At 31.9% G+C, this 14,576-nt stretch overlaps 1 protein-coding gene across 4 annotated transcripts; it reads right to left on the bottom strand.

Annotated features, from left to right (window-relative positions):
* Positions 1-5,185: 5,185 nt before the first annotated feature.
* On the bottom strand, positions 5,186-12,579 carry LOC148854931 (lipid phosphate phosphatase 2-like). Of its 4 annotated transcripts, none has more exons than XM_088984794.1 (8): positions 12,384-12,579; positions 9,948-10,172; positions 9,739-9,826; positions 9,530-9,639; positions 9,323-9,416; positions 8,968-9,156; positions 8,759-8,818; positions 5,186-5,876 (listed from the first exon to the last, which is right to left on the bottom strand). In XM_088984794.1, the coding sequence occupies exons 2-8, from the start codon at positions 10,161-10,163 to the stop codon at positions 5,668-5,670; spliced, it is 966 nt and encodes a 321-aa protein (XP_088840920.1). In that variant the 5' UTR covers positions 10,164-10,172; positions 12,384-12,579; the 3' UTR covers positions 5,186-5,667. The 4 variants fall into 4 exon arrangements, with proteins under 4 accessions (XP_088840920.1, XP_088840921.1, XP_088840919.1 ...); XM_088984795.1 differs by having other exon boundaries at positions 12,307-12,558; XM_088984793.1 differs by lacking the exon at positions 12,384-12,579 and adding an exon at positions 11,858-12,219.
* Positions 12,580-14,576: the final 1,997 nt, after the last annotated feature.

The raw sequence follows: 14,576 nt of genomic DNA, 5'->3' as shown, positions 1-14,576 counted from the left end.
TTTTCTTTACTAAAATGTCCCTCATCTTGAATTTATTTCATCTCCATTGAAAGGGCAAAAAATGTAATTAAAAGAGTACCATTAAGTACATTCAATTACCTCTTATTAAGTATCACATTTAAGTTATTAAATAAATCACATTCTCTTTCATTGAATCCAACATTTATACTTTTGCTTATCATCATTAAATTCCACTAATAAATCCATACTCAATAATTATTAATAGAATGAAATTTTATACATTTTAAAATAAACATAGAAATGAAATTATATTTTTCATCTTGGTTGTGGGTAATTAGTTCAACCATTTGGGTCAACTAAATAATTTCATGACGTCATAAATAAATAATAGAAATTTAAAAATATAAAAATACTTGTATTTATCATCATTAAATTCCATTAATAAATCCTTACACAATAATTATTAATATAATGAAATTTTATATTTTTAAAATAAACCTAGAAATAAAATCATACTTTCCATCTAGGTCATGGGTAAGCACTTCAACTGTTTGGGTCAATGGATAATTTTATAATGTCATAAATAAATAATACAAATTTAGAAATATAAAAATACAAAAAATATAAAAAAATGAAATTTTGAAAAAAAATTGAACACGTTTCTATTATTATACATTTGTTATATTAAAAAAACTATGATAAAATAGACATAATTTTATTAATTATGGACATTAAATATACAACTTAAAACCAATGGGAAATTAATCAATCTTCCTATCTAGGGGGTGGGTTAGTGGTACAACCTTTCAGGTCAAATAGGTTAATCCATAATGTATAATTAAAAATATTTTTTTAAATAAAATAGTACAAAAAAATCTGAAACAATTTTGGGCACATCTATAATATTATATACTAATAATATAAACCAAAATAAGTATGACAAATAATAATTATTTTATCGATGGTATAAATGAAATGCAAAATTTAAAACCAGTTTAAAAATGATATCATTCCATATCTAGATGGTAGGTAGGTCAATGATCTAATGCTTCGGGTCAAATGGTTCAATCTATGATGTCATAACTAAGTAACGAATATTAAATACATACATACAAACATAAAGAAAAATATAAGTTTTATAAAAAACATTTTGATACAATTCTATTGTTATATATTCATCATATTAAACAAAAATAAATGTGAAAATAACAATTACTTTTATCGATGGTGAAAATGGAATACATGATTTAAAATCAACACAAAATGGTTTTTCCATTCAAGTGGCGGATTAGTGGTTAAACTATCAATGTCAAATGGATGTTATTATTAAATAATAAAATACATAAAATTCTATAAAATGTAGAAATTTATCGATAATTTTGAGTACATTCTATAATATTATATATTCATCATAAAAAGTGTGATTAATGAGAATTATTTTCATTAATGATAGAAATGGGATAAAAAATAAAGAGAATTAATGTCTAACACATGGTCCGACTAACCATGTCAAATGGTTCAATAATTTAATTAGCTAGGTCATCGTAGGCAAGTGGTTTGATAGGGATGAAAACAGATCAGATTAGATTTGAACTAGGGTATAATCAAATTTGATCTATTCAAAAGATTCGACCGAATCTCATAAATATTAATTTGAATCTAAATCAAACCAAGATGTCGGATATTCGAATTTGATATGATCCGATTTAATCTTTAAAAAAGTAATAAATTATTAAATGAAAAAGAAAATTATAATATATAAAAATACTATATATAAATAATTGATTTGACCACAATATTAAAAACTAATGTTCAAACAATATATTGGAATTGCATTTCCTCTTGGTAAATATGTAGTTTTTATTCTCATAAATTAAATAATAAAATAAAAATATAAAATTCTTATAATTTTTATTAAAAAATTAAACATATATTAATATTATATATTCTTCATATTAAACAAAAATATGTTTGAAAAAAATAAGAATTATTGTTAGTAAAGATAGAAATGGCTAAAATATAAAGAAAAAATGAATTAATGTCTTGATCATAGTCTATTTTCCTGGTTAAATAAGTTAACGGTTCAACCAATAAGGTCCTTTGGTTGCTGATTATTATCATCATCATTATCATTTGATATTACCACGTGTAAAAATAAACGTGAAATAAGAATTACTTTTATTGATGATGAAAATGTAATATGTAAAATCAACCAAAAAAGAAAAAAAATGGTTTTTTCATCCAAGTAGTGGGTAAATGGTTCAACTATCCATGTCAAATAGATCAAAACATGATGTTATTGTTATATAATAAAATACATAAAATTCTAGGAAATATAGAAATTTGTAGATAATTTTGGGTACATTCTATAATATTATATATTCATCATATAAAAAAATGTGATTAATGATAATTATTTTCATTAATGATAGAAATTGGATAAAAATTAAGATAAAAAATAAAGAGTATTAATGTCTAACACATGACCCCACTAACCATGTCAAATGGTTCAATAATTTAATTAGCTAGGTCATTGTAGGCAAGTGGTTTGTTAGGGATGCAAACAGATTAGATCAAATTCAAATCAATGTATATTCAAATTCGATTTGATCCAAAGATCTAATCAGATCTCATAAATATTGATTTGAATCGGAATTTGATCAAGATGTTAGATATTTGAATTTAATACAATCTGGTTTAATTTAAAAATAATAATAAATTATTAAAAGAAAAAGAAAATATAATAGTTGAAATAAAGAAATACAAAAATATAAGTATTTTTCAATTGTTTTCATCATATAAGAAGTTTATACAAAAATGCAATATAAATAAATAATAAAAACATATTATATATATATATATATATATATTTGATTTGACCACAATATTAAAAACCAATATTCAAGCAATATATTGGAATTGCATTTCCTCTTGGTAAATAAGTAATTTTTATTATCTCATTAATTAAATAATAAAAAATAAAAATATAGATTTTTATAAAGTTTATAGAAATTTTTAAACATGCATTAATATTATATATTCTTCATATTAAACAAAAATATGTTTGAAAAATAAGAATTATTATTTGTAAAGATAAAAATGGCTAAAATACAAGGAAAAATGAATTAATGTCTTAATTATAGTCCATTTTCATGATTAAATAGGTTAATGGTTCAACTAGTAAGGTCATTTGGTTACTGACTATTATCATCATTTGATATTGCCACGTGCAACGCATGTACACTTTTACTAGTATGTATATATATGTTTTTTCAAACCCAAACAACTTGTCCAAGCTTGACTAACCCGACCTGTCCTAACCCATAGCCCAACTTCAATTGTGTTGTATTAAGCTCAAGTTGGCTTGGATTGATAAATTTGGGTTTAACCTGGAGTTGGGCCAGGCCTAAACCTAAGGTTTACACCATTAGGGTTGGACTTGGGTTGACATTCATCCTGACCCAACCTGCCCAAGTTACACTCCTAGATATTTATTGTATCCATTAGGCAATTAGTCTATTTTCTAAGAACTTCAATAACAATATAATGCGTAAGATAACACTTAGATTGAATGTCATTGGACAAACCCAATCTTTAATATCCTAACTAACCCAATTGGATCGGATTTTGTTTTAGATGTTAATTATAGTTTTTACATCTCATGCAAATAACTCTTTTTCCCTTTCCCTCAGGGGTTTCTATAATAAATTTTTCCTAGACTAGGTTGGGTTTTTTCTTTCCATAATAGCAGTAGTGAGGGTGGCTTCGATAACAATGCCAAGCATAGAAGCACTAGCACCCATCTTGGTGTTGTCATACTATGACCATATATCGTCAAATCTAAACATATTGGTAAAGGCAAAGGGATTTATAGGAACCGACCGTTTTAAAAAAATTGTAGTAAAACCCTAAAAATGAAAATAATTGCATTTTACTCAATCAATCAGTCCAAAATCCCAACTTGATTTCAATTGATAAAACTTTTAAGCTTCCCAAGTTACTAACTTAAGATACTTGAGCAAGTCTTCTTATTGAAAATTAAATAAAATTGTGAATTAAGGACTAGAGAGTAAGAGATTAAGAGAGTATGAGAGTATATGAATATATGAAAGTAATTGAGTATATAAAAATATAAAAATTGGTGTGATGAGAATGAGGGAGGGTAAGAGTATTTATAGGAATTGAAATTAATTCAATTGGCCAAAATGCCCTTAAACTAGTCATTTAATAGTTGTTGGGAGAGGTATTTTGGCCTTTTAGAAAGTTTATTATCATTTCACCAAAATGCCCACCAAACTAGTTGTTATATAGTTGTTGGTGGGGCATTATTATTGTTTTTCCTCCCCCCTAAAGCCAAAATACACAAATACCCCCTTCAAACTAGTTATTTATAGCCATTGGGGGTATTTATGTAAACCCCTAAAAAAACAAAAAATAGCTATCGGAAACCCACCCAATGGCTATATTGTTGGTGGGCCAGTGCGGCCTGTAATGGACTGACTTCATGGCATGCCATGCTGTGTTAAAGCTGTGTTGGGTCGGGTTGCGAGCCTCGAAACCTAAGCTCGTTATGTCTCGTTGGTATGGATCGGCCATGACACAACTTAATTGTTATAATGCTCGAGCCATGCCCGACATGTCCCACTTTACAACTTGATCCATTGACAAAAGAAAATGGTACTGCTACCTTTCTTTTCAACACATTGGTGAAAGGCTTCATCACTGGACACAAAACACAATTGGTTATGTTGTTGGTTTCATTGGGCTCAGTTTTGAAGTAGAATGCAAAACATTGTATTTTATATGCATTTGTACTATTTGTAATCTTTCCAAATTGAACCTTGATTCATGTCTTAAAGTGGGATCAAAGCAACGGGATTAAAATATCGATGCTTATGGTATAGGTAAAAATACATTGATACAAAAGTTCTTTCAAAATTTTAAAATACTGGATGGAACCCTCTAATGGAGCCGGATCTCTTACGAAAAAAACTCTGTGCATGTAACATCCACATTGGAAATATCTCATATACATGTATGTTAAATTCATGAAGAGATTATGCTCAATATACGGCTGGATTCCCATTCTCGTAGAGTGTGTATAGAGTTTTTGCTTGTAAAGAATCTCATTGCCTGTTTAATACATTTTTGAAAAAGAGAATTATGCGATACACGTTTAAGCAAAAAAGAGGGAAAAGAAAAAAAAGAAAAATAGAACCACTACTTGAAAAAACTTTAGCAATCACCATTTGTGAGTCGATGGTACAAAGGCTGCAAAATTGAGATTCCCTTACAATAAAAATTGGAATTATACTTAGCATTCAAATAAGGCATCCTCACAAACGAGATCACAAGCTTCATCTTATGCACCAGATGGATACACCAAATCCTTGTAGCCTAAAGAACTTTCAAACTTGAGTAAACTCACTAAGTCTTTTGCACTCCATCTCTAAAGACTTCTTTTTTTGGACTGTATCTTTGAGATATTATAATACCTTGGCTCTCGAACTTCTCAACAGGATACCATCAAGTAAATCACAATAGTTAACAAACTGCACAATGGATGATGTAAGAACATGTACAACCTGATATCCTGATATATGACCAATGGCAAAAAACAGGGACATTTGGGTTTTATAAACAAGTTTGACATGGAGGAAATTTTACAAATGCACCGAGTATAGACTATTGCATTCCATCCAAATATTACAGCCTCCTACCAGATTCCATTGCATTCAGAATTGGACTTGTACCCTGTATGCCCATTACACCCATCTCCCTATCATGTACAGGTTGGGTGTAAGCATTCTCAATCTCTGATGACCGGATGCTTAGATGATTGGTAGTGGTGTTGGAGGACTGTTGACCATTTCCTATCTCAGCTAACATCTGAAAATATGCATGAGGTCCCCATCCTGCATGTTTTACCATAATGAATTAAAAAAAAAAAATCAGAAAATCACAAAGAATGAATTGAACCAATGGTGCAAAGAAAAATAAATTTCTAGAAATGGGAACGAACACGAAATCAATTAAATATGATAGTTGCATCTAAAGACATCGGTACATTCTATAATGATTTAAGCTGTGCCAACTCAAAATGGAACACCCCCCACCCCCACCCCAACCATAGGAGGCTTATAGCAATCCATAAAAGCCAATCATGAATCTATAGCTCTGCACATAGCTTGAGCACCTGGAACAAAAGTTCCCAATGATTAGTAGCTCTTCCCTAGGCAATATGAAAAACCTTCCTCTCCAAGTTGTTAGAAATTCATACATATTTTGAGTTCCAACATTATATTTTCTTGTAACAGTATCTTGACCCTTAACAACCTAAGTGCTTTGCAGGATTTTGAAGTAAGCCTACCCATCAACCTTGCCTTCCCAGCCCCTACATTATTGTCTAATCATATTTTACCACATTGCCCACATTTAGAAAAATCATCACATCGCATAGTTTTCAAAGGGCCAAGGTGAGGCTAGGCAATGGATTTTTTTTTTTTAAATAAAAGCCATGAATTCTAGGGTAATTCCCTAGGTTGCAATAACAAGCAACAACTATCTTTCACTAGTAATTGTCTATAATCCTGGTAAAAAAAGATGCATAAAGTTACTTAAAACACAGGAATTCAACATATTCATGAAAAATATGGAAGAAGGAAAAGAAATTCCAGAAAATATAGGGTCTGAGATCCTACTTTTACCCCTATTTTTTTCCAATATTTGTTGATTGGACAAAATTTTCTTATGAGACAGGTTTTGAATTCTTTGAGGTTTCAAGGCAGCATACATGTTGGTTGAACCCTAAAAGAAAATAGTAAAAAGTGGGGAAATATTGGAGGTCTTCGTCTCCTTCTAAGAGAGTGATTGAAATTTGAAATATAAAAGATGTTATCGGGGGTAGATAGCTCTACCAAAGTGGGATACTTGATACAGCTTGTGTATATTGTGATTCATTCTTTTATCAATAAAGTTCAGTTACAGAACAGTGGAATATAAAGATTTAGACTCAGTAGAAATAATTTTGTGATGGAGATTTCAGGTAGAAAGGAAGAGAAGTATATAGCTGGTGAGACTGTATGATAGTAGCGCCAAACTAAGGTTTCAACAGTTAGAAATAAAAAAGAAAACTTAAGATAAGCATGAAGAATGCTTGATACAAAAGAGTAAGGTAATAGAGGAATAATAGGAAAACAGATAAAGAATTAGCAAAGGGACAGGGGATGGGGAACATACAACTTGATCACCAACTTTTGTTCATGAATCAACTATAATTTATAAATCATTTAAAATATAAACAAGAAACAACTCAAAAGTAGATTACAAATGATAAAGGCTTGAATATTGTCAGCAACTGATACCCAATTAGTAAAACAGTCCTAACTCCTAATCCATACCAGATTTATAGGAGTTTATTCTTGTTCTGGTAATTGAAAACGTATCTAATGACACCCCAAAACAAATTAAACCATGGTTCAAAGTATCGATATGATACACGTACCATTCTGGAGGGTCACCAAAACACCTATTTTTAGGCTTTTGGAAATTTTGATGTTTTAACTGTTAAATATAAGTATTATAAACTCCCTGTAAAAATATAGAACTAGAAAACTAAAAAAAGGTCTCGTCCACCCGAAATGCTTGATACGTGTTCGGGTGTATTGGGCATTTGGGTGTATCAATACTTTGAACTATCAGTCAAACATACAGGTTTTAGACCCAGCAATAGACCAGAAAACTTGATGTGATTACAACCCCCAAGTTCTCTGAGAACTAACTCTTCAAACTAATTATGACCTTTTAAACTAATTAAACCAAATTCATGGCAATAATGAAACAGACATCAAATTGGTTCAACACATAATAACCAAAACTACCAAAATGACATTGATCCAGGATGTTGCCAATTCTCCTATTCCCTTCTATAAATCTTCCTCTGGCAAATGATTCAAATCCTTTGACTTCCTTTTTTTTTTTTTGTTTCACCTCATCGAGGTTTTACTTTTGAAGCTTCCAAAAAGGATCATAGTTGATAAACCAGGTAGGGGTGAGCATTCAGTTAAAAACCAAACCAAATAAACCAAAATTTTAAAAACTAAAATAAAAAGATGAAAACCAGACCGAAACCAAAATTTTTGGTTTGGTTTTCGGTTATTTTGGTTAAAAACCGAATTTAAATAATTAATATATATATAATATTATATTATAACCCATATTATGAAATTGAATTTCATTATAATACATTATGTATAATATATTAATATATAACTACATAGCATATTATATATTATATGTTATAAATTGTATACTATATATTACATATAATATAATGAATTTCGGTTAATTTGGTTTTTTTGATTAACCGAATTTCTAACTCTGAAAACCGAAATTCCTAAAAACCGAACTAACCAAACCAAATTACCCAAAAACCGAAACCAAAATTTTCGGTTTGGTATTTTGGTTTTAACCAAATAATGCTCACCCCTAAAACCAGGAAACTTATGCTGCATCACATACAAGAACAAGACTGATTTTCATGGACTTCTTTTTTCTTACCAACTTGAATAGTTGGCTGATTTTTTGTTAATTTTTATACTTCTTAAAGCTTTGTTGCATGGAGTTTTCCAGATAGGTTCAATTAATTTAACATATAGGTTGGTTTTACCACCACATGTATTTTCATTGTTATACTATTATAGTGCAACACCAACGCTTCAGTTGAGATAAAATTCTCATTCCAAGTGGTAACTGGTAAGAAAGCAGAAATATGAACTAAAAAATAAAAGGAACATACCATCTATGTCATATGGAGGTGGAAAGAACTGCAAATAACAAAATGAAGCTACAGTTGTGCCTGCATGGGGGGGGGGGGGGGAGGGGGGGGGGAGGAAACAAGTTCATTAGTTGACGAGTTGTGACAGAACAAATTAGTGTAGAAATGCAAACAAGAAACTTAAAGTTTGAAAACTTTCTGTTAGTTATAATAAATAATAGAGTTTGTACCTAAAAGACCTCCAGCAAATACATCTTGCCAGTGATGCCAATAGTCATCAACTCGGGAAACACCCACAAGAGCTGCAACAAGCAATGGAAGAAAGACTATGCAGAGCTTTGCAACGTGACCCCTGCGGTCAAATGCTCTAATCTTTCCTGAAATATACCATGAAAGAAAACAAAGGCCTGCAAAACACCCTGCATATGGATAGATAAAACCCAATTATAGTGAAGCCATAAGAATGAGGAAATGGTAGTCCCCATAATGTCATAAAAAGTATGTAGGGAGAAAACCAAGAAAAACATGATAAATATGTTAAAGCATATACATTTCCTTGTGTTATCATCTGATTGTGCTACTTACAAGAAGTATGACCACTTGGAAAACTTTTATGCCCTTCCTTGATGACACTTTTATCCCCATGGCAAATAACATTTGACGTCACATTATCATACACCTGAACAGTGAACATGCAGCTTGTGAATATTATGAGATCTTAAGTACAAGTGCTGTTACAATGCACACACATACAGACATATGTGTGTATATACTATGAAAATCAGGACTCACCCCCTTCCCATCAGGAAAACAACGCCAAAAGAAGTCTGGTCGAGGACGACCGACAGCATCTTTGATTGCATCCGTAATAACTCCAGTTATCAATACAGAAAATAGAAGGCCTGGGTTGCGTATGTAAACAACTTAGTACTATGCAAGCAGCTTTAACATGTAAACAACAGGAACCTATTACAGAAAGCTTAAAAAGATAGAAGAGTTACCCAATATGGCGTGGTGCAGATCGTATACATCCCTTCTGTAAAAGTAGTACACAAGAAAAATTGCAAAAGGCAATAATATTGCAATAACCTTTTACAAGAAAAAGTAGAAAAGTTAATTTTCTTGCATACATTAAACAAACTCAATTTCTAGAGGAAACAGTCTTTAGTATATGGTAATTGAGGCAATATTTTAAGACTTGCAAACATACTGGAACAGCCCAAAAGGGAACAGTATTGCTTTTCAATGGGTACTTCAGATCAGCCATCATCTCTGCTCCAACGAAGCGGTGAAATGGCTCTATAACATTCAATACTATTTCTATCACCACAAGAAGTAGAAGTATAACCCAGTCATGCCTATGCACTCTGGCCACTTTAACTCCATGAGATCTTATGGTGTGAGCTCCCAACTGAATATCTGGCATTGTTACCGACTATAAGACAAATGGAACAGTCAGTTAAGTGAAAATGAACCTTCATAACTTGAAGACAAAAGAAAAGGAAAGAAACATAAGAGAAAATTGAAACTGGATGGATAACATGAAACATGATATTCCATCCAGTTCCCAAGAAGAGAAAAATTATGCACACATCCCATTAAAAGAACTTCATATTCTTGCAGTAATTGTTTAAGAAGAATGACTTCTACATTTTGCAGAAACTGTTTCAAAAGAACAATGAGCAGGGAAATTCACTGATCACCTTGAACTCAATAATTGACAAGCTGAACTGAGAAAGCTAACTTGCCAGGAACAAACACCAAAAACATATTTCAGACTCTTGTGCATACAACTGCATATATGCTACAAAAAATGCATTACAAACTCAACCAGTCATTCCATAGGCCATGGTAGTATGAAGGGCATATCCTATATTAGAATCAAAGTAACCATCTGTAAAAGCAAGCATAAGGGTAAGATTATTCCTTATGATTGAAAATAATGTCTGACATTTATGTATGACTCCTCATAGAAGAAAATTCACATTAATGGGAAAAAGGAGACTGAAAAGAGAAACTTTATCTCCAAATCAGTGAGAAGTTAGAACTTATCTGGCAAATAGTTTTACAAGCTTAATGAGATTAAACTATATCATAATGGCTGAGGAGAAAGAGGCCTTTGATTCAGGGAGAATGAACATCAAAATAGTGGCAAGTAATGAGAAGTACGAAGTTCATATACCCAGACAAATTACTAATAAACAAACTATTAGCATATAAGCTCATATATACCCAGACAAGTTACTAACGAACAGAAGATTACTATGTAAGATCATATATACCCAGACAAGTTACTAACGAACAGAAGATTACTATGTAAGATCATATATACCCAGACAAGTTACTAACGAACAGAAGATTACTATGTAAGATCATATATACCCAGACAAGTTACTAACGAACAGAAGATTACTATGTAAGATCATATATACCCAGACAAGTTACTAACGAACAGAAGATTACTATGTAAGATCATATATACCCAGACAAATTACTCAAGTTACTAACAAATAGAGGATTACTATGTAAGATCATGCTATTGATCATATAAGAACGAGAACAGGACGGCAGTAACTGAGGTAGAAATTAAGATCAGTTTCATCTGGTCAGGTGGCAATCACTGTAAATGGTCAACAATATGAGCATCTTAAATCTAGATTTAACTAAAACCACTTTGATAAGGAATCACCAAAGACCATGTAGCAACTAAGAGTTCTACAGCCTATGTCATCCCCAAACAATATCTAGCATAGAGAACCTAAAATTCTCAATTGACTGTAAAAGTTTACAAGACAATCACCTGTTTCTTTAAAAAGGAACACTTTAATCCATGCTCCCCTACACCCCAACCCCAAGAACATACTGATTACTTCAACTATAAGGTCGCATCTTAAGCCAGTAAGAGGAACCCCAGGAGGTAGACATATCAAGCACATAATTTACCTTAGATTAAATCATCAAGTCCAAAAACAAATATGTAACAGTCACAAGGGTCCGTCCAAATACTTAAAATGAACTTAATAATGAATAGTTCAGAATTTTAAGGACTTAAAAGGAAATCAATAAGAAGTTCTCCCTACAATACTTATAGCAGACAAGAATTTGCAGGGTTCAGCATACCTGACTTCCCATAGAAGAACTAGTCCTCCGTTCGGTAAACCAATTCCGATGTTAATGATTAATCAGATCGTTCAACACAATACCAAAAAAAAGACTACTTAAAATAGCTACATCTACTCGTTAACTTACAAGAATGATCAAACAACGAGCTATCTTTACATTACCTACCGCCTTTCTTAAATCAGACTCAAGAATCTTGTATAAAACTAAAGAAACAAAATTACGATACAACGCATAGGGTTTAAGCATACTGAGAGAAGCATTTCTAAATTATATAATAATACTTTTCCTCAACAACCACCAGCGCAGAAATTCATGAAATTGATAAATGAATGAGGAACAGACTTGTAGACTTTCAAAACGAAACCACTAACCATAGCCTGAAACTATTAATGGATTTTGGGCAAAATAAAGATGAAAAGTCGAACGTTCCAAGTCAACAAACTGACCTGGAAAAACCTTCAGAACTGAAAATTGTTCTAGAACCACAGCATAGCAGATAAAACTAGGGGGGAAGGGAAGTAACCTTTTTCTGTTCATTTGAAAATTTGAATTTCTACAGCGTGGCCGAAAAACAAGGAATTTCCACCGGAATACCGGATCCGAGATCACGTCAGTACATATCTAACAGCGAGTCGGAGAGTGGTCAAAGGATGGTGGAGGAAGAGGCTTGTCAGTGAAAAAGGAGGGGGGAGGAAAGTAGTTATCAATTGATGGGCCTTGTTTTTAATTGATGTTAATGAGTCCAAATAATTTAGTTCCAGAACTGGGAAGTGGGCCATGGGTCATGAATGAAGTGGAAATTAGTTTCTGTATGGGCCATTGGAGCAGGTGACACTGTGAAAAAGAAATTGTTCGATTAGTGGGAGTAGTGAGTTGGACCCATTTGGCTCGAAACGAATAAGACGAATTCAGATGTCTTGTTTTGAAAAAGAGCCCAAAACCAGAGTGCCTCTTCGATGTCAAAGTGGCCAAATGGGTCAAGATCTTTAGGGCCCGAATAAAATAATGTGTCCGTTTGTGTTTGGGTGTCAAAACTCAAAATCACTCAAGATAATGAATAAAATAATGTATTATTGCAGCAAAATTATTAGGTTTTTTAAGCTAATAATGTATTGTTACTTTGAATTTTAAAAACTGGGCCTTGCTTAGAAGTATATATTAATGCATTCATTTGCAAGCAAAAGGAAGGTTTTTCTGGACAGGTGGTCTAGGTCTGATTGGTACATAAGGAAACAAATTAGTCTTACAGACCGAGCCCAAGTAACGCCTAGAAGCAAAAGAAGCGACTAATTTGAGATGTTGGGTTTGGTCAAGTTAGTTTTCTATGAGCACACTACAATTTTTAAATGGGAGGTGATTTGGGATTTTGGGTTTGGGCAGGTTCAGTTTTTTGGTTAGTAGGGGCAAAACCCATGTGAAAAATGGGTGTGCATTTGGTAACTTTTATTTTTCCAAAAAAAAAAAAAAAGGTAAAAAATGGTAGCTTTCTTTATTCATTAATATTAGAGTTTTCTAAGATGCTTCCTTTCCCGTCTCTTATGCTTTCCTTGTTATTTGGGGAATATCTTTTTTGTTCTTTTTCACTGCCCTGTTTTCATTATGATAAAGCTGTCTATGGCTTGTTCCTATTTTAAATCAACTCTCAGTTTGGGGCGTAAAATCATTTTAACTTGTAGGTCAGGTTGTTCAGGACAAAATGGAAGGATGTATTCAGAGTTGTATGACACTTAGTTAGATTAGAAAGAAAATTTTCTATTTTAAAATAGACAACTGAATGGAGAAAAGAATAACATGTCTAAAAGATGAATGTGACAAAAGAACATATATACTAAGATGAATAAGTAGAAAGTAAAAAACCTAAATTTTTTTTGAATGAATCGAGGAATAACACTAATGGATGATAAAATAAGAGAAAATAGACTAAAAATGATTTGATCACGTGAAAGGGACAAGTGACGCGCTCAAGCATGCTACTAAAAAAGGATATGGGTCCAATAGTGAAAAATGTTTTAATCACTCATACTTCTAACGATGGGTATAGCATTAAACTCGTAAAATAGGATTTGTATAATCAACTATATAGTTGGGATAATGCTTGGATGGTGATGATGGTCGAGTCGTCCAATTCAATCATTCAATCCGTTTAAATAAAAAAGTGAAAAGTAAAATTTAAAAATAATAAATAATTTATGTTACCTATAAAAGGCTATTCTATCTATCAAAATAAATTTAGAATAATAAATATAATACGTGTTTAACACCTGTTAATGCGTGCATGAGGGGTAAGTTCAACCAGGTTAATATTTCCCAAGAATAAGACCATCCAAACACCGTTTTGGTTGTTTATATTCTATATATATATATATATATATATATATATATATAAAAGGAAAACAAAAGAAAAACCGTTTTGGTTGTTGGTAACGCGCAAACGGACTATCTGTTCCGGTCCAAGTCCGAATTTCTAAGGGGCTTACCAATACCAACTGACCCAATCGGCACCTTCTGACCCTGGACCATGAACCAGATAATTACTGCATCAATTCGTCAACTTAGCCCCACCTCACTATAATGAAGCGGCACATGTTATGGCACAAATATTTTTAATTGTTGAGAATAGCTTTCAAATTGAACTCTTGGGCTGAAGTGTTCACAGAAGGTGCTGTGATACAGGATATAGAACCTTTAACCCTTTAGGGTGTAGGGTATATTTAAG

Source organism: Nelumbo lutea, chromosome 4, assembly GCF_056320005.1.
Source record: "Nelumbo lutea isolate HS-2025 chromosome 4, American lotus-T2T, whole genome shotgun sequence".
Lineage (NCBI taxonomy): Eukaryota > Viridiplantae > Streptophyta > Magnoliopsida > Proteales > Nelumbonaceae > Nelumbo > Nelumbo lutea.
The sequence above is the reverse complement of the archived record's forward strand: the minus strand, read 5'-3'. Positions and strand labels throughout refer to the sequence as shown.